General features: G+C 40.3%; 1 protein-coding gene across 4 annotated transcripts; it reads left to right on the top strand.

Moving 5' to 3' along the window:
* Positions 1-7: 7 nt before the first annotated feature.
* On the top strand, positions 8-17431 carry iqcc (IQ motif containing C). Of its 4 annotated transcripts, none has more exons than XM_048612978.1 (5): positions 8-135; positions 8542-8706; positions 12553-12943; positions 13455-13576; positions 16672-17431. In XM_048612978.1, the coding sequence occupies exons 1-5, from the start codon at positions 67-69 to the stop codon at positions 16711-16713; spliced, it is 789 nt and encodes a 262-aa protein (XP_048468935.1). In that variant the 5' UTR covers positions 8-66; the 3' UTR covers positions 16714-17431. The 4 variants fall into 4 exon arrangements, with proteins under 4 accessions (XP_048468935.1, XP_048468938.1, XP_048468937.1 ...); XM_048612981.1 differs by having other exon boundaries at positions 9-135; positions 8542-8685; positions 16672-17430; XM_048612980.1 differs by lacking the exon at positions 16672-17431 and adding an exon at positions 13745-16373 and having other exon boundaries at positions 12-135.
* The last annotated feature ends 3796 nt before the right edge of the window (positions 17432-21227 follow it).

Raw genomic sequence — 21227 nt, 5'->3', positions numbered from 1 at the left:
CTCACACCCACTGATGAACTCACTGTGCGGCACCCGATTGGCTGAACAGACTGTCCATCATCAACGATGAGGTCACTTCCTGCCCTTACCAAGATGGCGGTGGATGAGCGCCGCCACGGTTTGTGTCTTCTTCAGGTGAGTGTAGCGTGTGGCCCTTCAGCTTCACTGGAATCATTTCTCCCTTCAGTAAAATACACAAGGACTCTAATCCCAGAAAGTCTGAATGCTGTCGATTGTCGAATATTGAAAATTTGTTTTATCAGTGATGCCAGGTGGTTACCATGGTAACAACTCAGTGCATTTCGAAGACTGGATTTTGTGAACCCCCTTTCCTCTTTTAGAGCTAAGAGGCTTGTCACAGTTTAATGTTTGAACAGAGAATGGATGTGATCGTACTGGAGAGGATGTAGAGGAGGTTCACCAGGAAGTTGCCTGGGCTGGAGCCATTCACCTCTGAAGAGAGGCTGAGCAGGCTAGGGCTGTTATTCTCAGAGCCGTGAAGGCTGAAGTAGGGGAACCGATTGAAATGTATGAAATCTCGAGGGGTAGAGACAGAATAAATAGGTCAAAACTTTTCCCCTTTGTGGAGGGATCAATGACCAGAGGACATAGATTTAAATTAAGAAGTAAGTGATTTAGAGGGCATTTAGGAAGATTTTTGAAAAATCATAGATGAGAGGGATGGGAATCATTGAACTTCACTGTTTAAAATGGTGGTAGAGACAATAATCATCACAAAATTTAAGTATTTAAATGATCACTTGAAGTGCCGTAGCAAATAAGGCCTTAGGCCAAGTACTGAAAAATGGGACTAGAGTGCATAGGTTTTGACGACTGGCTTGGACGTGATGGGCTTGAAGGGCCTCTTTCCATGCTATAAAACTCTATGTATCTGACTCACTTATTGTTGGAGCAGTTTTGCTTACATAATCTTTTAATATTTGATTTAATTTATCATTGTCACATGTACTGAGATACAGTGAAAGTATTGTTTTGCATACAATACAGGCAAATCATACCTTACATAAGTACATCAAGATAATAGAAGTGAATGCAGTGTTACTGCTACAGAGAAGTATCAACTTTGATATATGAAATGTCCACTCAAAAATCTAATAAAAAAGTAAGAGAAAAGAAGCTGTTCTTGAATCTTTCGGTACGTGTTTTCAAAATTGTATCTTCTGCTTGATGGAAGTGGGTGGAAGAAAGTATAAGTAGGGTGGGATAGGTTTTTGATTATGTTGGCTGCTTTCCTGAGGCAGTGCAAAGTATAGGCAGAGTCAATGGACAGCAGGCTAGTTGCGTGATGAACTGGGCTGCATTCCCAGTTCTGTAATTTCTTGTAGTCTTGGGCAGAGGCAGAGCAGTAACCGTGCTATGCTGTGATATATCTGGATAGGATGCATTCTTTTGGTGCATCCATAAAAATTGGTAAGAGTCATGACGGACTTGCAGAATTTCTTTAGCCTTCTGAGGAAGTAGAGGTGTTCATGTGCTTTCTTGACTGTAGCATCGACTTGGATGGACCAGGACAGATTGATGGTCATATTTACTCCTTGGAAGTTGAAGCCCTTGACCATCCTCACCTCAGCACTACTGATACAGACAGGGTTGTATACTCCACTTTGCATCTTGAAGTCAATGACCAGCTCCTTAATTTTGCTGACATTGAGGGATAGATTGTTGTGTTTACACCATGCCACTAAGCTCTCTTTCTTGTTGTTGAAGATCTGACTCACTATGGGGGTGTCATCAGCAAACTTGTAAATAGAGTTCAAGCAGAATTTGGCTGCGCAGTCTGGAGTGTATAAGGAGAATAGTAAGGGGCTGATTACACAGCCTGGCAGGGCACCAATGTTGAGGATTATTGTGAAAGAGGTGTTGTCGCCTATCCTTACTGAGTATAGTCAGTGGATCAGAAAGTTGAGGATCCAGTTGTAGAGGGAGGTGCAGAGTCCTAGGAGTCCCAGAGTTTGAAGATGAACTTGGCTAGAAATATGTTGAAAGTGGAGTTGGGTTTGGAGTCTGACTTAGGTGTCCTTGTTATCCAGATGTTCCAGGGATGAATGTAGGGCCAAGGGAGATGGGAGATGCCATGGACTGTTGCAACAGTAAGTGAATTGTGGTGGATCAAAGTAATCTGGGAGGCTGGAGTTTGTGTGCGCCATTTCTAACCTCTTGAAGCAGTTCATAATGATGGATATCAAAGCCACCAGGTGGTAGTCATTAAGACATGCTGCTTGATTTTTCTTTGGTGTCTGGATGATAGTGGTCTTCTTGAAGCAGATGGGAACCTCAGATCATACAAAGGAGAGGTTAAAAATGTCAGCAAACACTCCCACCAGCTGGTCTGCACAGGATTTGAGCGCACAGCTGGGAACTCAATCAGGCCAGCTGTTTTCAGTGGGTTCCAGTGCCATGGGCACAAGTTTGAAAAGGCAGAGCTTTGTATAGAATGGGAACTTAAGTTGGGATTAGTTTGGAATGGTGTCATGGATGGCACAGATATGATGGGCCAAAGGCAGTGTTTGTGTGCAGTACTGTTCTATGAAGTAACTGCTGTATTTTCCTAGAGACAGTGTGGAGATAATATCACTGAATTGGTAACTCAGGCCTGAGCTAATTCCCAGGGTTATAGATTCAAATTCCATCATGACAGTTGGTGGAATACAAGTTTAGTTAATTCTGAAATTGAAACCTAGGTGATGTTGAAATGAGCATTCATTGTTTTGTTTTAAAACAAAATCTCAGATAAGGCTGGAAGATTTATCCCTATCTGGCCTACATGTGACTCCAGACCCACAGCAATATGGTTAACTCTTAACTGCCCTCTGAAATGGTCTACCAAATTCAAGGGCAGTTAAGGATGTACATCAGATGTTGCGGTTGCCAATGAAATAATGAACAATGCACAATTAAGTTTGTTTTAATGTTCATAAACACATTTGCCTGTATGGCCCTTTGAATCTGCTCTGCTATTAAAGATGATCATTATGTGATATAAAGTAGTGACTGAAGGGACTAGATATTGCCAAAACTATGAGCCCTGACAGTATTCCAGCTGAAGACTGGTGCTCCTAGCCAAGTTGTTCTAGTACACCATTGGCATCAACCGGACAGTGTGGAAAATTGCATGTTCCCAAAAAGCAAGTCAAATCAAACACAGCCACTTAGTCTACTCTTGATCAACAGCAAGCGAAGGTAGGTATTGTCAACAATGCTAACAAGGGCACTTACTCAACAAAATCTGCTCACTGTTTCAGTTTGGATTCTGTCAGGGCCATTCAGCTGCAGATCTCATTAAAACCATGGTCCAAACAACAAGGACAAAAGAGCTGAATTACAAAGCTGAGGTGAGATTGACAACCCTTGACATAGGCAGAATTTGACCAAGCATTGCTAAGGATACCTAGGTCAGGCTTCCACTTATTGACTACAGCTCTGCCTTCAACACTAATTCGAACCTAATGTCCAAACCCTGAGACCTAGGTCTCTGCCCTGCCCTCTGCAACTGGATTCTCGACTTCCTGACCCACAGACGGTCAGTGCGGATGGGCAACAACACCTCCTTTAAGACAATCCTCAACACTGGTGCCCCTCAAGGCTGTGTACTCAGCCCCTTACTGTACTCCCTGTACACATGACTGTGTGGCCAAATTTTGTCTGAACTCCATCTATAAGTTCACTGACGACACTACCGCCATAGGCCAGATATCAAGCAATGACAAGATAGAATACAGGAGAGAGATAGAGTGCTTGGTGGCATGATGCAAAGATAATCTGTCCGTCGACATCAGCAAAGCTAAAGATCTGATCATTGACTTCAGGAAGCAAGGAGGAGGGCATGCCCCTGCCTACACCAATGGTGCTGAGGTGGAGTTGCTGGAGTGTGTCAAGTTTCTAGGAGTGATGATCACCAACAATCTGTCCTAGGCTACCCACATTGATACAGTAGTCAAGAAGGCACAACAACACTTCCTGTTCCTCAGGAGGCTAAGGAAATTCAGTATGTCCATAAGGTGTATGGAATGAACTGCCAAAGGAAGGGGTAGCAGGTGGTACAATTACAACATTTAAATGACACCTGGATGTGTATATGAATAGGAAGGGTTTGAGGGGAACTTGGGCCAAATGCTGGCAAATGGGACTAGATTAATTTAGGATATAGGGTCTGTTTCCATGCTGTACATTTGACTCTTACCAACTTTTACAGATACACCATGAAAGCATTCTAAGTGGATGTATCACAGCTTGGTACAGCCACTGTTCTGCCCAGGACTGAGAGAAAGTGTTGTGAACACAGCCCAGTCCATCACACAAGCCAACCTTCCAAAGACACTTCTCTTCCATCAGGCAAAAGATACAAAAGCTTAAACATGGTTCCCCACAGGTTCAAGAATAGCTTCTTTGCCACTGTTATTAGACTTCTAAGTGGAACTCTCAGATTTCAAATCTAATGTTGATCTTGCTTTTTGTGCACCTTGTTTGCTGCTGTAACATTGTATTCCTTGCTCTGTCCTGTCACCCTATGGTCTTTGGTATGATCTGCCTGTACTGCACACAAACAACTTTTCACTGTTACCTAGATATATATGGCAATAAAAAACCAAAATCAAATATTGGGGGAGTCATACCTTGCACAAAGAAGATTGATCTCCAAAAACCACAGCAATCATCTCAGCCTTGGTTCCTCAGAGTTCACATGTCTCATGACACCTCTGGAGTTTGGACTTGAACACAGGCTTCCTAATGTAAGGTAGGGATTCTACTACTGTGCTATAAGAGCTCCCCCTCCCACACAACAGAGGGGTTTCAGTATAGTGTTTTAAGACCCAACCATCTTCAGCTGTTTCATCATTGTCATCCCTTCATCAAAAGTGGGGACATTCATTGTATTTTCAACACTCAGTGACATTTGCAACTCTGCACATATTAAGGCTGTCTGCATGCAGTTGCAGCAAGGCCTAGTCAGCATTCAGGATTGGGTTATTAAGAGCTGAGTAATATTTCTGCCACACAAGTGTCATGTGGTAACTCTCCAACAAGAAAGAATCTAACCATCTCCCCTTGACATTCAATGGCATTATCATTGCTGAATCTCCTGCTGTCAACATCCTGAAAGCTGGCTGAAATAATTGCACAGACACAAGTATTTCATCACCAAGTCCCACTTTATTTACATGTGGGCAATAAATGGGCTCTGACCAACCACCTCAAAACCACTCCCTAGACTGAGGGGACCTTCTGATTTTTATTTTAAATTTACAAGTTAAGCTGCCCAAGAAAAGGCATGATGTCAGAAATGCTTACCCCAACTCCAACGTGACTGTTGTGTGCAAATGTTCTTCAGCACATATTGCTTTCTCCCATTGCCACTGAAATAACTGCACAGAGGCCAGTACCAAGTCAGCCATTATTTACATGGGCTCTGACCAGCTAGCTCAAAGTCAATCCTTAGACTGAGGAGACCTTCTGAATCTCCTGTTTATATCTGTCAGCCAGGGCTCCCTGATTGGCATTGTTAACCTGGGCCAATCATGGATCTCATAGTCACTAAGATCCACCTGTCCCTGGTTCCAATCACTACATTACCATTAAATAGAAACTTAACAGGACCAGCAATATTGTGCCACAAGAGCAGTTCAGAAGCTGGGAGTCCTGCAGTGGGTAATTCACCTGACTCCTGAAAGCTTTTCCACTATCTACAAGACACAAGTTAGGAGTATAATGGAATATTCCCCACTTGCCTTGATGAGTGCAATTGTATTAACACTCAAGAAGTTTGACGCTGTCCAGGACAAAGCATCTTGCTTTATTGGCACCACATCCACTCCCTTCAACATTCACTTCACAACCAAAGCATTATAATTTACAAGACATGTTTCAGTAACTTACCGAAACTCCTCCTATAACACTTTCCAAACCTGCAACTTTTACCACCTAGAAGCACAAGGGAAACAGATGCTTGAGAAGGTCACCACCTGTGAATTCCTGTGCAAGATCCCCACTTGGAACTATTATCCTCGTTCTTTCACTGTCACTAGATCCAGATTCTGGAACTTCCACCTTAAAAAAATCTGTGGATATACTTGCTCCAGATGGACTGCTGAGCTCAAGCTTTCTCTTTGTCCTGAATAGTTTGGGATGGGCAATAAATTCTGGTTTAGCCAGCAATGCTAACATTCCATGAAAGAATTTTAAAACGGATGTTTTGATACATCAAAGCTGCTTCATAAATATAAGTTATTGTGTGAGGAGCAGTAACCCTGGTCTGGACCAAACAAGGCTATAGATAGTAAGAGTCCTTTACATTTATGCGCACCAATCTCTTCTGTAAAAGTTAACATACTACAGGTGTTTTCTTTCCCAAATGCTTGCAATACCTGCAGATTAATGTTCTGTCATTTCTGTACAAGGACACCAGGTTCTTCTGAATACCAGTATTTCCCAATCTCTCAACATTGGAAACACATGCTACATTCTATTTTCTCTGCTTAAAATGGATAAGCAAATACTATCCCATCTGCCACATTCTTGCCATTCACTTAAACTGTATTTATCCCTTTCTAATTATACAATAAAAATGCTAGAAAGTTGCTGAGGGTTACAACCTTGCAGGATACATAGTCTCTTCAGGTCTTCTGCCATTATTTTAAACAGCAACACTTTCTCAGTTGATGTGACATAATCTCTGAATGGAAAGTGTAGCTGTTTTTACAGAGAGCTCCACTGCATTCATTTTTTTTTGGATGGGTATAATCTCATTGTTCTTGTATTATTCGAGTAAATCATTTGTTTTGCTTCAGGATCCTTTTTATAATGTGGTGACAAGAATCATTTAGATGTGGTCAGTCTAACCAAAATTTTGTTATATGTATGATAATATTCCTGCTTTTCAATTCTATCCCAGTAAAAGTGAACCCAAAACTCTTTTTTTTTAAATAAATCAATTCATTTGGACATGTTATTACACAGTCTGTGGCAATAATATCTTGACATGGGACTTGAAACCTTTCCATTTAGTTCAGAGATAGGGGACACTACCATTTTATGACAAGACCCTCTGCCTAACCCTAATGCTTTGTTTAGCCCTCTCATGGTTTATTAAAATTAATCTTGTTGATAAATTGGAACAATGAAATAAAACTTGCATTCAGACACACAAGTTGTTTTTTTTCCCTCTAATAAGGCTTAATTGATGTAACATCTTTCATATGCTTTAAGTTCTAAAGTGCTTTACAGATGTGAATTAATTCATGAAATAAAAAAAATTCCAAGTTAATTTTTGGACAGTGAGGTCACTAACATTAAGTTTTAAGCAGCCAATTAAGCTGCTTTTAGGAAAAGAGAAGCAGAGAATTGCAGATGCTGGAAATCAGAAACAAAAACAATTTGCTGAAAAATCTCAGCAGGTTCGGCAGCATCTGTGAAGAAAAAGCAGTTAACATTTTGGGTTCAATGACCCTTCTTCAGAAAAGCAATTTTTGTACTGATTGAAGATTGTCCAGAACAGTGGATGAATTCTGTGCTGGGTCAGATTCGACACGTCTGAAAGGGCAAGTACGACTTTTGTTTAATGTCTCAGTTGAAATACTCCACCACTGACAAAACAACAATACTGCACTGAAGTGTCAAACCTCAACTTGAGCGCAGGATTGTAGCTATAAGCTGTAACCTGCAAGATTCTGACTGAGGAGATTACTATTCCTTAGCAAAGCTGACGCTGCATTTATGCTCAATGCTGTTTTTAACATTGATTCTCCGAAAATGAAAACTGTCCCAAGCACAAAGGAGAAAAGAAGTATCCTTCAAAGATTGCTGTCAACACTGAAATTTAAGTAGAAATATTTTAATTAAGGGTCTGACAGTGAACAATTTTCTTTTTAAGAATTGTATAATGGCATGGTGGCTCAGTGATTAGCACTGCTGCCTCATAGTGCCAGGGACCCAGGTTCAATTCTAGCCTTGGGCGACTGTGGAGTTTGCATATTCCCCCCGTGTCTGCGTGGATTTCCTCCAGGTGCTCCAGTTTCCTCCCACAGTCCAAAGATGTGCAGGTTAGCTGGATTGACTATGCTAAATTGCCCATAGTGCTCAGGGATGTTTAAGTTAGGTGGGTTAGACATGGGAAATACAGGGATAGATGAATAGGTCTGGGTGGGATGCTGTTCGGAGGGGCGGTATGGACTTGTTGGGCCGAATGGCCTGTTTCCATACTGTAGTGATTCTATGATATAGGAGCTACTTGCTTAAAAAATAATTTTTTTCATAAAAGTCAGTATTTATTGAATTGTCAACATTTTTGTTAATGACATCTGTTGTGAAGCATTAATCAACAGAGCTGACTGTTATTTTAGAAGTCTTGCAGTCATTTTGCTTTGACTTATTGGTGAATGGTCAATGTCCAGTGTAAGTGACAAGTTCTGTACATATTTCTACCAGTACAGTGGCTGGGGCTTTTGTTTATTTTAGAAAAAAGTCTTTGACATATAATTCTTGCTGTTACATGCATTTATTTTCTCCACTCTGTCCCCTTTCTAGGCTTGTGTTAGAGGTTATTTGGTGAGAAAAAGCTTCCAGCGTTTACGCCAAGACTATGAAAATATTGTAAAAGAAATCGAGGGAGGCGTGCACTTGTTGGAGTGGGATGGCAAGGCGTTACCAAGGCCTAAATTTGAGGAGCAGGTACCTTTCACTGGACAGCGAGTATGTTTATTTCTGTATATATGGCTACCTTTTTGAGCACCTTGCCTATCACAACATCTGATACAAATTTTAAGAAACAAAACCAATCTTTTGCATTTTACAGGAAACACTCTGCAGAAATATAAATGTTGAAGCCACAGCCTTTTCACAACCAATTCAGCAATCTGATCCAAGCCCCACACAGCACTTAATCTTTGAATGAAGTTACTCAGTATATACATTATATAAGATAGTCTTGATAAATGGCACAAGCCTGCAGTTTAACAGCAAAGTGATGCAGCTTTGAAATAATCAGGTATCTGCCCAGCATCCACATTGGAGCAGCATAAAACTTAAGCCTCAATGCCTCTGTGTTTTTGGGGAGATCACTTAGAAAGTCTTTCCAAATTCTACTTCTCTTTCTCTCCTCCTACCCCCAACACCCCACTCTCACTCAGCCACTCACCATAGTTGTAACAACAGCAAATTATCTCATTGAGTATCTTGAGTCGTATTTATTCCTTAATCATCATCATGCTGTCTCCAGTTTGTTATTTCGTTGCTGTTTGTTTCTCTTGTTATGCTCAAGTTGACTCTTGCCTCCATTGAATTACAACAATTGTTACCATTAAATAAATAGTTCATAGTGTGTGGTTTGCTTTGGGATATCCTGAACATAATAAATTTTTGTGTTATTTCCTCCTTCTGTTCTGATGTAGCTGGAAAGAATCTTGAAAGCTTCACAGCTAACTACTTCAGTCTCTTTCAATCACCCATTTGACTGAATGCTTTTAAGAACTTCTTCTGTTTCTTTGAGCTGAAAGCAATCCCTATCTACTGTTCTCCTGAGAACAGTTTTCCTTTAAGTCTATAAAGAAAAATATTTGTTTGAATCTAATTTATCCCTGCACAATTCTGGTCTAGCAACTTGGCTTTGCCACATGCTATTGTTTTAACTTCAGACCATATATGGTTTCCTTTAGCACAGGCTTATTTTAGAGGTTTTCCATTTTTCATTTTTGGGGTTGCCCTGTCAATCTCATTCAGATCCTGGACCAACATTATGAAGCGCGCTGTCTTGAAATCTCCAAGAGAGTTTCTAAACACCTTCCAGTCACGATCAATGGCAAACCATCATTGAATCCCCTACCATCAATACCTTGAGAGTTCCTGTCGGCCAGAAACTTAACTAGACCAGCTAAAGAAACATTGGTTACAAAAGCGAGTCAGCAGCTGGGAAATCAGCAGCTAGTAACTCACCTACTGTTTCTTTGATGCTAGTCAATCACCAAAAAGGTACAAATCAAGAGTGTGATGGAATGCTGTCCACTTGCCTGGATGAGTGCAGCTCCAACAACATTTGTAAAACTTGAACTCAACCAGGACAAAATAACTGACTTGATTTGCATTTCATCCACTGCCTTAAGTACTTACTGCTTCCAATATCTGTGCAAAGTGGCAGCGTATGTAGCAGCTACCATATTCATTGCAATAACTTGCCATGGTCCCTTTTGACAGCACCTTCCAAACCTGCAACCTTTTACAGTGTAGGTGAACAAGATAAAGTGCATGTGGGAACACCACCATTCGTAAGTTCCACTCCAAGTCATGCACCACCCTGACTTGGAATATATCACCATTCTTTCACTGTCACCAGGTTAAAATCCTGGAACTCTGACCCCAACAGCATGGTTGTGTTCTTCCATCACATGAATTACAGCACTTCAAGAAAGTGGCTCATCACCACCTTCTGAAGGGCAATAAGGAACGGTCATAAAATGGTCAGGAATTGCCTCCTCACATCATCAAGATGGCAGCAGAGTAGGGCTCTTGTGCAGGAGCTCATCCGCTCTGACCACTTTTCTTTATTTTCTCTTGTTTGTTGTTTTTCTTTACTTAGTTACATCCCTTTACTTACTATCAGCAGCGGTGAGGAATCCCAGCACGGACCCAAGTGTGCCAGTATGCACCCCGTGGTGGCGGTGAGTGGGCCCCTGTTTATTTTTCCGGGGCAAATACAGGACCTGGCATTGAAATGCAAGAGCAGGTCAGAGGCTAGAAATACTGTGGCAAGTAACTCACCTCCTGACTCCCCAAAGCCTGTCCACCATCTAGAAGGCACAAGTCACGTTGGAATATTCCCCACTTGCCTGGATAAAGTGCAGCTGCAACAACACTCAAGAAGCTCAACACCATCCAGGACAAAGCAGCTCACTCGATTGGCAATACATCCACAAGCATCCGCTTCCTTCACCACTGATGCTCCGGAGCAGCAGTGTGTACTATCTAGAAGATGCACTGCAGAAATTCACCAAAGATCCTCAACGACCACTTCCATCTAGAAGAACAAGGGCAGCAAATACATGGGAACACCACCATCTTCAAGTTCCCCTCCAAGCCACTCACCATCCTGACTTGGAAATATAACACTCTTCCTTCGCTGTCCCTGGGTCAAAAACCTGGAATTCCCTCCCTAGGGGCATTGTGGGTCAACCCACAGCAGGCAGACTGTAGCAGTTCAAGAAGGCAGCTCACTATCACCACATCAAGGGAAACTAGGGCCAGCCAGCAATGCCCACATCCCAACAGTGAATGTTTTTTAAAAAGTCGGCAGCTGCTACATAACAATTATGTCCGGTGAGGTAGGTCCAGTGATGAAAGATGGAGCCTGAGGATGGGCGACTTCGTGATTGGGTTTGGTCTAGTGCTGTCAGCGGTGAAGTAGTGGTGGAAGGACATCACAAGAACATCATCAAGTTGGGCCCAGCAGCGGGAGATATGATTCTGATGTTGGCAGCTCTGGTGCATGTGATGAGACGTTGGCAAGAGGAAAATCAGCCCAGCAGTGAAAGATAGTGCCTGAAGAATGGCAGCCTCGATATTGGTTGGGTCCAGTGTAGATGGCAGCGAGGCAATGAAGGAGGAATGGTGGTGTAGGCGTCGGTGATGATGAGCTGGCTCAGGACTGATGGATTCTCTTCAAGATATATCTTTCAATTTTTTAACCTATTCTTAAAGCAGTCAAAATAGCGCTGCATCGTGGTGACTGTGGACCAGCTTTTCACTGCATTTTACTGCTTTTCCACTGTAAAATACATATAACAACATCCAATCATAAATCATAAATAAATGTTAGCCTTGCCAATAATGCTCCCAAGCCATGAAAGACTCAGAAAATCTCTAATGTTTATCATTCCTCCAAACCACAGAAACAGCCTAACCTTTGATTAAAAATGAGCAATATCTTCTCATTACATTTCGAATTGTTCTCAGTTCTGAAGAAAGGTCACAGACCTGAAACACTGACTCTACATGTCTCCCACAGCTACTGAGTATTTCCAGCAATTTTTGATTTTAATGCTGTGTTGATGACATGGTTGGGATTTGAGGTGTACCAGGTGCAGTGAAATGTTGTCTTGATGTGCAATCCAATCCAGAGGTGCTATAACAAATGCAATAACTTGATTCCTGTTTGTAAGATAAAAGTGATATGGAAATTGAGGTATTGTTTTTCAAGAATATTGATGATACAGTATAGATCACTGGCTAAAATCATTTTTTCATTGTTTCGTTTGGAAAGTCTTAAGCTAGAAGCCTAGAATGTGTAGATTTGATAGAACAGCAGAAAAGTCTTATTGAATGTTAGCAGTATTGAAAGTTCCTAACTGTAGTGACCTAACTTCTATAAAGAGCACATAACATACATGTGCACATTTATTTATGTGGAGACTTCAGTAGGCATCATTTCCTGGCTAAAGTAAATTGAGGGATCCTGGCTTTAAGCATTAGCAACAATTAAGTTTTCTTTTCTACAAGGATTAAGTCTGGAATTTGGTGTGATAGGAATTCTTTTTACTTCTTTGACAGAATGCAAAAAGAAAAGGCATGAGCAGTGTCATTGAGAGGACAGCATGTGAAACATTTTGCCCTGAAGGTGAAAAAGATGGAATTTGTGGACTATTTGAGGGCGATGAACCAGAAAAAGATGATTGTGAAATCAGAACGTCCTCAATCACAGGAAATTTTCCTGCATTGGCTGAGCACCTGGATGTTCCTGGAATTTTGACTGGAGCTCCTACGACATGGGGACATGCATCCGATAAAATTGAAGGTGTTATTCAACCTTTAGAAATGGAAAAAGCGTCCCCTTCAAGTGGTGATGAGAGGAAAGAATCTGATACTACACTGAACTTTACTGATGTAACATCAGTTTGGAACAGTACAGTATTGGAGGATTCAACCATCGGTCTCAGTACAGGTAATGTACAAGATCCAGTGAGTTCTACCCCAAAGGGATAACTAAACTTGTTTTTTTCCATAATGCACTAATGATCACGAAATGTTCTGAAATAGTAAGTTCTGCAGATAATTACCATTGACCTTTTGGTCTGATTATGGGTCTTGAAGTTCTGGAATTATTCACAGAGACATTAGACGCTATGATAGGAAGCAATTGCTTTCTATAGAAAACCTTAAAATATTTCTGCTGTCTTCCGCGTGTATTTATGTTTGAAAGTGTTCCTATTTGGACCTGATTACTTGCACTACTAGCAAACTGTTTTGAACCATGAGCCTATCTCAGATTCCACAACACTTGTTTTGATTTTAAAAAAAACATTATTATGAAATGATTGTATACTTTTTTATTAAATGGGTGTAATTTTTGAATAAAAACACTCCTTTCCATTTTAACACTGAATTGTAATTAAATAGAAGAATGAACTGGTGAAAAGCTACATTCTCCCAAATGTTCATATCTGAATTTGCAGAATCGTTGCGCAAATTGCAAAATAAGGAAATGCCAACAACACTAGAAGGGATACAGAAGTACAGAAGCAGCCTCGCAATGGAACTCTTGTGGCTGCAACAGGCTATTGCTAGTCGTAAAAATGTAAGTATTGAGTTAGTATGTGATTGAAGGAATGTATTGAATCAGTATGCTATATTTTTGAAATAGTCTGTCTTCCTGGTGCAATCTTATAAGAAATTGATTGTGTGTATTTTGCACAAGAGAAAGAGATTTATCCTTTCACTGTGGTGACCTCATTTATTTTGACAGTATTTGATACTGAAGCAACGATTGAGAACTCCAGAATGAAAATGTGGTTTCAGAATTGGCAGAACCACAAGAAGCTGATCCAAACAAATCATGGAGAAGTTCTTCATTGGAAGTTACCTAAATACAGGAGAAATGATATCACAGATTAAATCTGTATGTGGTAAATGCAGTGAAGTGGAACCTGGTGGAAACTGTTTATAGAGAATATGAGGTTAAAAGAATGCTAACAGTTAACATAATGCATTCCTTGAAGCAATACTGCAGTTTGTTTGTTCCAGGATAAGGTCCTGTCATACTTCTGTTCAGCTTTTAGCCATAATTTATTTCAGAAAGTAGTAAACCTTTCATATTTAATATGCCAGTTTATTTACTTGTGTCTGGCGTCCTGGCCAGTGGACAGTGCAACTCTCGCTAATGTTGGCATCTAGCAAGATGCTGCTAATCAGTTCCATCCTTTGTCAATTTGTCGGGATGTGCTTTAGCTATTTGGCTCTAGTGGGAAAAGGAAGTACCTGCTGATCATTTGAGTTGTCTTTTTGTATTTTCTCTTATTGTGCTTAAGTCTCTACATTCTTAAGAAATAAACAGAGCCTGAATGTTTCCTGGACTTTTCCATCAAAATGACCATTTATCAAAATGTGCACTTTTGTGATGTAATATGTTCATTCACTTTAAAATACTGTCTGATGGTTTCTTATGCAATCTGTTATAAATTTGTAACATTATGGAATTATTTCAGAATTGTGCACTTTACAACGTAATCTGAAAGTTAATCAAATTTAGTGCAAAAATATACTGATTTTAAGTTCTCATTTTCTGTTCAGACCCCCACAGATGGATTATTTTTAAAATATGCCAAAGTTTTATCATAAGTCATCATTTTTTAAAACAGAATAAAAATGAAACTTACACTCAGATCACAGCATTTCGTTGGCTCTAACATTTGGTACCTGATTCACCAGCCCATAAATTTTGCAGTTGGTGAAGCAGCTGAACAATCATTTACAATTAAAATGTTTGGAGTGTTTGTTCCCAGCACGCTCGTTCTGTGGGAATCAATCCCTGTTCATAGTATTTCCTGAAGGGAAACACTCCATTTAATGTTCAATCAGAGTTACGTATCTCAGAAAGCAGGAAGCTGGATCGATTCCTCAAACTCTTCTTGTTTGACTCTGTAATACTGCCACTCCTGGCTGTTACCATGTAGATAATTACTGTTTATAAGATGATAGTTCATTGAGGGCAGGACTCAAAGCAGCTTTTAATATTGTTGCGAAGTTGGCTAGAGTGTTTGTGGTCTAGGAGGCAGGAAGTTAGAATTTGGTGTTTGTAAAATGCTAGAGGGGAAAGCATTGCATGGTCCCTTTAAAAGCTGATGTGCTTTTAATATGCTTAGAGATTTAAAAAAAATGTCTGTGGGCAGCTTGAAGGTCTGTGAGTACAGAGAGCACTCAAATTGAAACATTTGTATGAAAAGGCCATACAGTTAGCAGACCAAGCAGCAGTTTTGTTTTGCTATCAAGACAAGATTTGAATTTAGCCAATCAATTTGAACCAGGCACTTAGATACCAAAAACCAATTAAATTTAAATCTGATGGTTTTAACAACATAGGACCAATCCTATTGTAAGAAATATTGATATGTCATCAAGGGCATAAAAGAAGGGGCATTTGGGCAAAGACTGGAGAGCAAATTACCATCTGCCAGAGTTAACAGCTCTCAGCTCTCAAGAGAGAATTGCTGGCTCTCACAGTCTTCTCTAAGTTTTAGAGAAAGCACCATCTAAATTGAAGGTACTTACAGCACAACTAGTTAATATTCCTTACAGAGCATTTGACGGAGAAAGCGTTCCTGACAGAACGTTCAACGGAGAAGGCACAGAACATTCCGGAAGACATGTAACCTGGCTGTAATTTGGAGAGACACTAAATTCTATTTTCTTTTACATAAGTGGGACTTTTATTTATTGGAACAGCATATTATTAGAATCTTGTTTTATTTGGGAATAGTTAGTTAGAAGGGGTTTATTCAATTTGTTAATAATTTAGTTAATTTGTTCACAGTTAGAGTTAGATAAATAAATTGTAACTTGTTGATTGGAAAAGTGGGTGTCGGGTTTATTTAATCACTACAAGTTGCTAAAAGGCAAGCTATACCACTTTTCACACTCCTTTTTTCACAGATTATAGGGCGAGGCGCTCCTCTTTGATGAATAAAACAAAAACACCCAGGGGGGCGTGTGGTCAAGCTCCGCTTTATAACAATATAGTTATTTAGGGTCTGTGAAAATGATAGAACAACAATCTTCAGCACAAAGCAAAGGCAGCTGAAAAAGTTATGAGCCAGTTTTCCTTTCAAGGCTCAGGAGGTACAAACATATCAGTGGCAGCACTATATTGGTTGGGTCCAACTCTCATCTTTTGCTATGTGCCGCTTATTGGTGGTGTCCATAAATGTTGTCCGTAAATTGCAGTTCATCAGCTCTGTCACAATACTCAACCTGCTATCATTGCATCTGTGATTGTTCATACATCCAAATATATATAAATGTAAATAAAGAACAAACATAGCTGGATTTAGAGATGCACTTACATTTTAATTTTGCAATAAAAGCCCTGTGAAACTGTACTTCATTCTTATTTATTACTAATTATGTCTGTTTGATTTGACAAATAACACACATGAGAAGAAAATATCTGTCTCAGAATACTTCACTAAAGTCAGTTTATCAAGTTCAGTACATCAGTAATCAGTAACCCAGGACAACTTCAAGCATGTATTACGAGAGTTTACCTCCAATGTCATTGCACTTTACTCTTTCAATCAATTTTTTAATTCTTTATTTTTCTACAAACTGTAATACTGTGGCTGTAATTGATTCTTTATGATTGCAGATTTGAATAATTCCTTCTAATGTTTATTATAGATATCCGTTCAGTGTGTGGTAGACCAAGCCCTCATTTACTGAATAAACATATGGTGGAATCCTTGGCTGCACAGACAGCAAAGGACCAGCTTTAATCTTTGACTTGAGCACAGCCCAAAAGAAGAAAAGCAGACAAAAAAAAAACGAAAGAACAGCGAATGTTGGAAATCTGAAACAAAAGCAGAAATTGCTGGAAAATCGCAACAGGTCTGGCAGCACCTGTGGAGAGAAATCAAAGTTAACGTTTCAGGTCCAGTGACCCTTCTTTGGAAAGGAAAACAGGGTTATGGTTATTTTAGCATCCATTTGCTTTGTGAGGAAAAGGTGAGGTTTGGGGCCAAAGCAGCTCGGGCCAAATGTTCAGGATTGTCATTGCTGCCCAGTGAACACTGGGTTGAAGACACTGGCTCATTTTCGTGTAAAAACGGCAAAGAGCTAGGCAATGAGTCAGGAGTTAAAGATTTTTGATAAATTTTACTTTTGGCAAGGTGTAAGATGTTTATTCTGCAATAAGAACATTTATCCTCTTGTTGTCTGGGAATATTCAATTTAACCATCGTGTACCACATAACTAGGCAATGTTCTGTTATCATGCCGTTGATCATTTCTTCATCATTCTTGATGCATCTGAGTGATAAGGAAAGTAACCACTAGAGGGCAGTAAAACTAAGGTATGGGAGCTACAATTATAATCTGATCATTTCCATTGTATTAACCAGTATAATAATATAAATTTTTAAATAAGATCAATCTTTTTATTTATTTGTGAATATTCAACATAATAGTTAAAATAAAACTTACAGGTGGAAGAGGGAAATTTAAAATATTACTTGTGGTTTATGGTTGATTGCTGGGACTTTTCATGGGCATTTTCTCAATTGCCTTCAGTAGTTTTGGGAAAACCCAGGTTACATATCATGCCAGGGTTTCCTGCAAAGCAGCAGATTGGGCATTGTGGAGAAAGTCCTGATGCATATTAATGCTTGGGTTTAAAATATTTGCTTTATGGACTTTGATTTCTCTAGCCCCGTCTCTCGGTTTTTTACTGCATCAACAAGAGCCCTCTAATCACTGGCTATTTCTACAACTAGTCTTGAAGATGGTGAAGATGACTTCTGCTGGCAGACATGTCCCATTATACAGAATTATAAAGACAGTAAAGGGGTGCGATGGTGTTCTGACTTCATCCATGTAAAACTTCGGCTTTCTCTTTGCCGTGCTGATTCTACAGTCTCTATTTGTTCTGAACAACTCCAGAAAAAAGCCTTATTCTTGCTCTCCCCTCTGCTGTGGCCCTATATTTGACTCTCCAGGCCAAGGAGCACAGCTCTGAGCCAATCTGGAGCACAGCTGGTTTAGCCATCAATCAGTTGACTAGCCTAAGTCAAGTGCTTTATGAACCTCACTCTCTTAAGAGTGTTCATTAAGTCCAGATCATTCTGATATACAAAGATGTCACCTTGTTGGTTGATATTGTTAGTGCTGAAAATTAAAATTAAGAAAAGTCTTTTAGCATTAACAATGCGCTCTGATAATCTTTGAGTATCAGGATGATCAATAATTATGAGACATTTTAGTACAGCTCTTGGGAATACTAATCAATAAAAAAAAATGGTTATAGCAAGTAATCAGTAATACTTGCAGTATTTAAAATTAAACTGTAAATACGTCCAACATCTTAGTGTCCTTATCTGAATCTTTAGTAGTCTTTGGTGGATGGACGAGAAATAGTTTGAACTTGTGGATCCCTTACCCCTGCTTTCAGGTACAGATGAAAATAAAAAATTGAGGATATGGAAAAACCAGAAATGAATTTGCCATTCCAACTGAATGCTAGGTTCAGCATCCTAGATCAAAGTAGTTCTTTCCCCAGCAGGCATGCAATAATCAATGCAGCCATTCAAATAGATGGAGTGTTAACAGCAGGTTTCCGGCCTTTCTTTCAAGTGGAGCCAGGTGTCTTTAAAGGATCACCAGATTATTTCTCAACAGCCTGTTAATCAGACTGTTACTTTTTTCTGCCACTCGTGCTCAAGTGAATGGCAAGGGCAAGGTCCTATCTCCTCTCATGTTTGTAAACCTGCATATCCTGTCATTTTTACAACCTATGGTGCTAGCCAAACAAACTTCCCATGGTTAATTTTTGAGCAATTCTACAAACCCCTTCTCCTGTGAAACATGTGGATATATACCTCGACAAAGTATTCACAAGCTGTCTTTCTCTCACAAGCATTAACTGAGTTCTTAAACATGTCCATGCTGTATCTTTAACCTGCTTAGATCTGAGTAAAATTTGAAATGTAAAATTTGACGGCTTTTCATGTTTGGGCTCTGGTTCTGTTTACTGCAGTAGGTGAAACAAGAAATGTAGTTTATCCAGATTATATGTAGTGTTCTAGAGAGAGGATTGATTTATTTAAATGTTTTAAATTTAAATTCTTAAATGTTTATTGACGAGGTTCAACACACAGGAAAAATGGACAGGCAACTGTGGTGTGAGCTTTTAATCCCTTCTTTAACTCTGTGAGTGCTGAGGCTTCTCAAGGCCAATGATGTACAATTTCAGGAAGGAGCTGGATACAGCATTTAGATCTAAAGGGATCAAAGGGTATGTGGAGAAAGGTGAGACAAGATACTGAGTTGCATGATCAGCAATGACTGTATTTGAATTGTAAAACAGACTCGAAGGGCTGAATGGCCCACACCTGCGCCTAATTTGTGTGTTTCTATGTGGCTGTGCTTGTCTAGGCCAACACCAGCCATTTAAACAAGGCAATTGTTCCCAGTCCATGGACCTCATTTTCCTATTCATTCGTATGTGTGTCAACCATGTTTAATGGATGACCTGAAGAAATAGGACATTATGCTCTGCTCCTTCTCTGGTTACAAGCAGTGATGGTAGAGAATCCCACTACCCAAGCTGCTTAACTCTGTCTCAATGTCAGCAAAATAAACAAACTGATCATTGACGTCAAAAAGAAAGGAGGAGAACAAGCCCTCGTCTACATCAATGGAGCTGAGGTTGACAGGGTTCAGAGCATCAAGTTCCTTGGAGTGATGATAACTGACATCTTGTCCTAGACTTCCCATTCATGTAGATGTGACAGTCAAGAAGGCACAACAACACCTCTTCTTCCTCAGGCAGCTTAGGAAATTCAGCATGTCCAACCTTTACGGATGACCATAGAAAGCATACTATCCAGGTGCATAATGGCCTGTTAGAAACTGCAGAAGGTTGTGCACACAGCCCAGACGATCACGGAAGCCAACCTCCCATCCATAGACTCCATTTACACTTGTCATTGCTGCAGAAAGGCTGCCAACCTCAGAGCCCCCTCCCACCTCAGTAATGCTCTCCTGCCTGACGGAAGTGCTTGTAGAAGGTACTGAAGCTTGAATACATGCAGCAACGGGTTCAAGAACAGCTTCTTCCCTGCCGTTATTAGAGTGCTGAATGGACTGTTTAATTTCAAATAATGTTGATCTTGCTTCACACACCTCAAATGCAGTGTAGAGATAACAAGGTGTAGAGCTGGATGAACACAGCAGGCCAAGCAGCATCAGAGGAGCAGGAAAGCTGACATTTCGGGCCTAGACCCTTGTAACCTATATGCCTCATTCTGTCCAAGCACCCTATCATCTGTATATCCATACTTACTATGATCTGCCTGTACTGCTTGCAAACAAACCTTTTCACTCTTCTTAGGTACACATGACAATAAATATATCAAATCGAATCGACACAGGGGAAGGATATGAACAGGTGTAATTTGGAGAAAGTGGCATCAGTGATATCATGGATGCATTTGTAGACTAAGGATTCAGGAATGCCGCAGAGGCCTCCAGTTGTTCCTTGAAGTTGGAGGCAGCAATAACCTTAATGGCCATTGGGATTGGACGACTACCCATTTCTGCTGAACACAAGACTTGCTCCATCATTCGTAATGATTTTCCAGGATGTCCTTAGTCTGGGCGTGTGCTATGTTTCCAAGAGCTGTAGAAAGTGAAAGCAAAGTCAATATAGGCAAGGTCTCATATTTCTCTTCCATTTCACTGGGGCAGTGGGGAATTGTAACCCGCTGCTTCTCCCTCTGGATGTTTAGGTGCTTGCTGGTGTTTGAATGGGGTGAACAGAATCAGAAGTCACACAACACCAGGTTATAGTCCAACAGGTTTATTTAAGATCACAAGCTTTTGGTGCTGTAACTGCTAGGCTCTCTGACAATGTAGTTGCTGTCCCCTGGACTTGTGAAAGAAGACCTCGAGGATTCCAGCAACTACAATGTATAGATCAGATACATGAGCCAATGATCGATGGGAAATGTTGAAATGAGAACAGTATTTCAGTAATGGTACTCCTGAGCCCTTATGTCAATAACAAGGAAGTGTCATGGCATGCCCTGATACAGTGTGTCATGGAGGTTTCGCAAAAATGATAGTATCATCCCTTGACATGGAGCTGTGTAGCCTTAACCAAATGTAAATTGCAGAACCAAAGTGCTAATGCCGTATTTGGGGAATGAAGATCCTGGTATAAGCTGACTAATTCCCCCGCC

This window comes from Rhincodon typus, chromosome 27 (assembly GCF_021869965.1).
Source record: "Rhincodon typus isolate 14 chromosome 27, sRhiTyp1.1, whole genome shotgun sequence".
NCBI lineage: Eukaryota > Metazoa > Chordata > Chondrichthyes > Orectolobiformes > Rhincodontidae > Rhincodon > Rhincodon typus.
Note: the sequence above shows the minus strand (reverse complement) of the source record. Positions and strands in the feature narration are given on the sequence as shown.

Excerpts from the sequence above, each read along its gene's own strand:
- iqcc (XM_048612978.1), top strand. The coding sequence starts at position 67 with ATGAGGTCACTTCCTGCCCTTACCAAGATGGCGGTGGATGAGCGCCGC. Across the intron at positions 8,707-12,552 it reads TACCTTTCACTGGACAGCGA|AATGCAAAAAGAAAAGGCAT; the intron begins GTATGTTTATTT and ends CTTCTTTGACAG. Across the intron at positions 13,577-16,671 it reads CTATTGCTAGTCGTAAAAAT|ATATCCGTTCAGTGTGTGGT; the intron begins GTAAGTATTGAG and ends TGTTTATTATAG.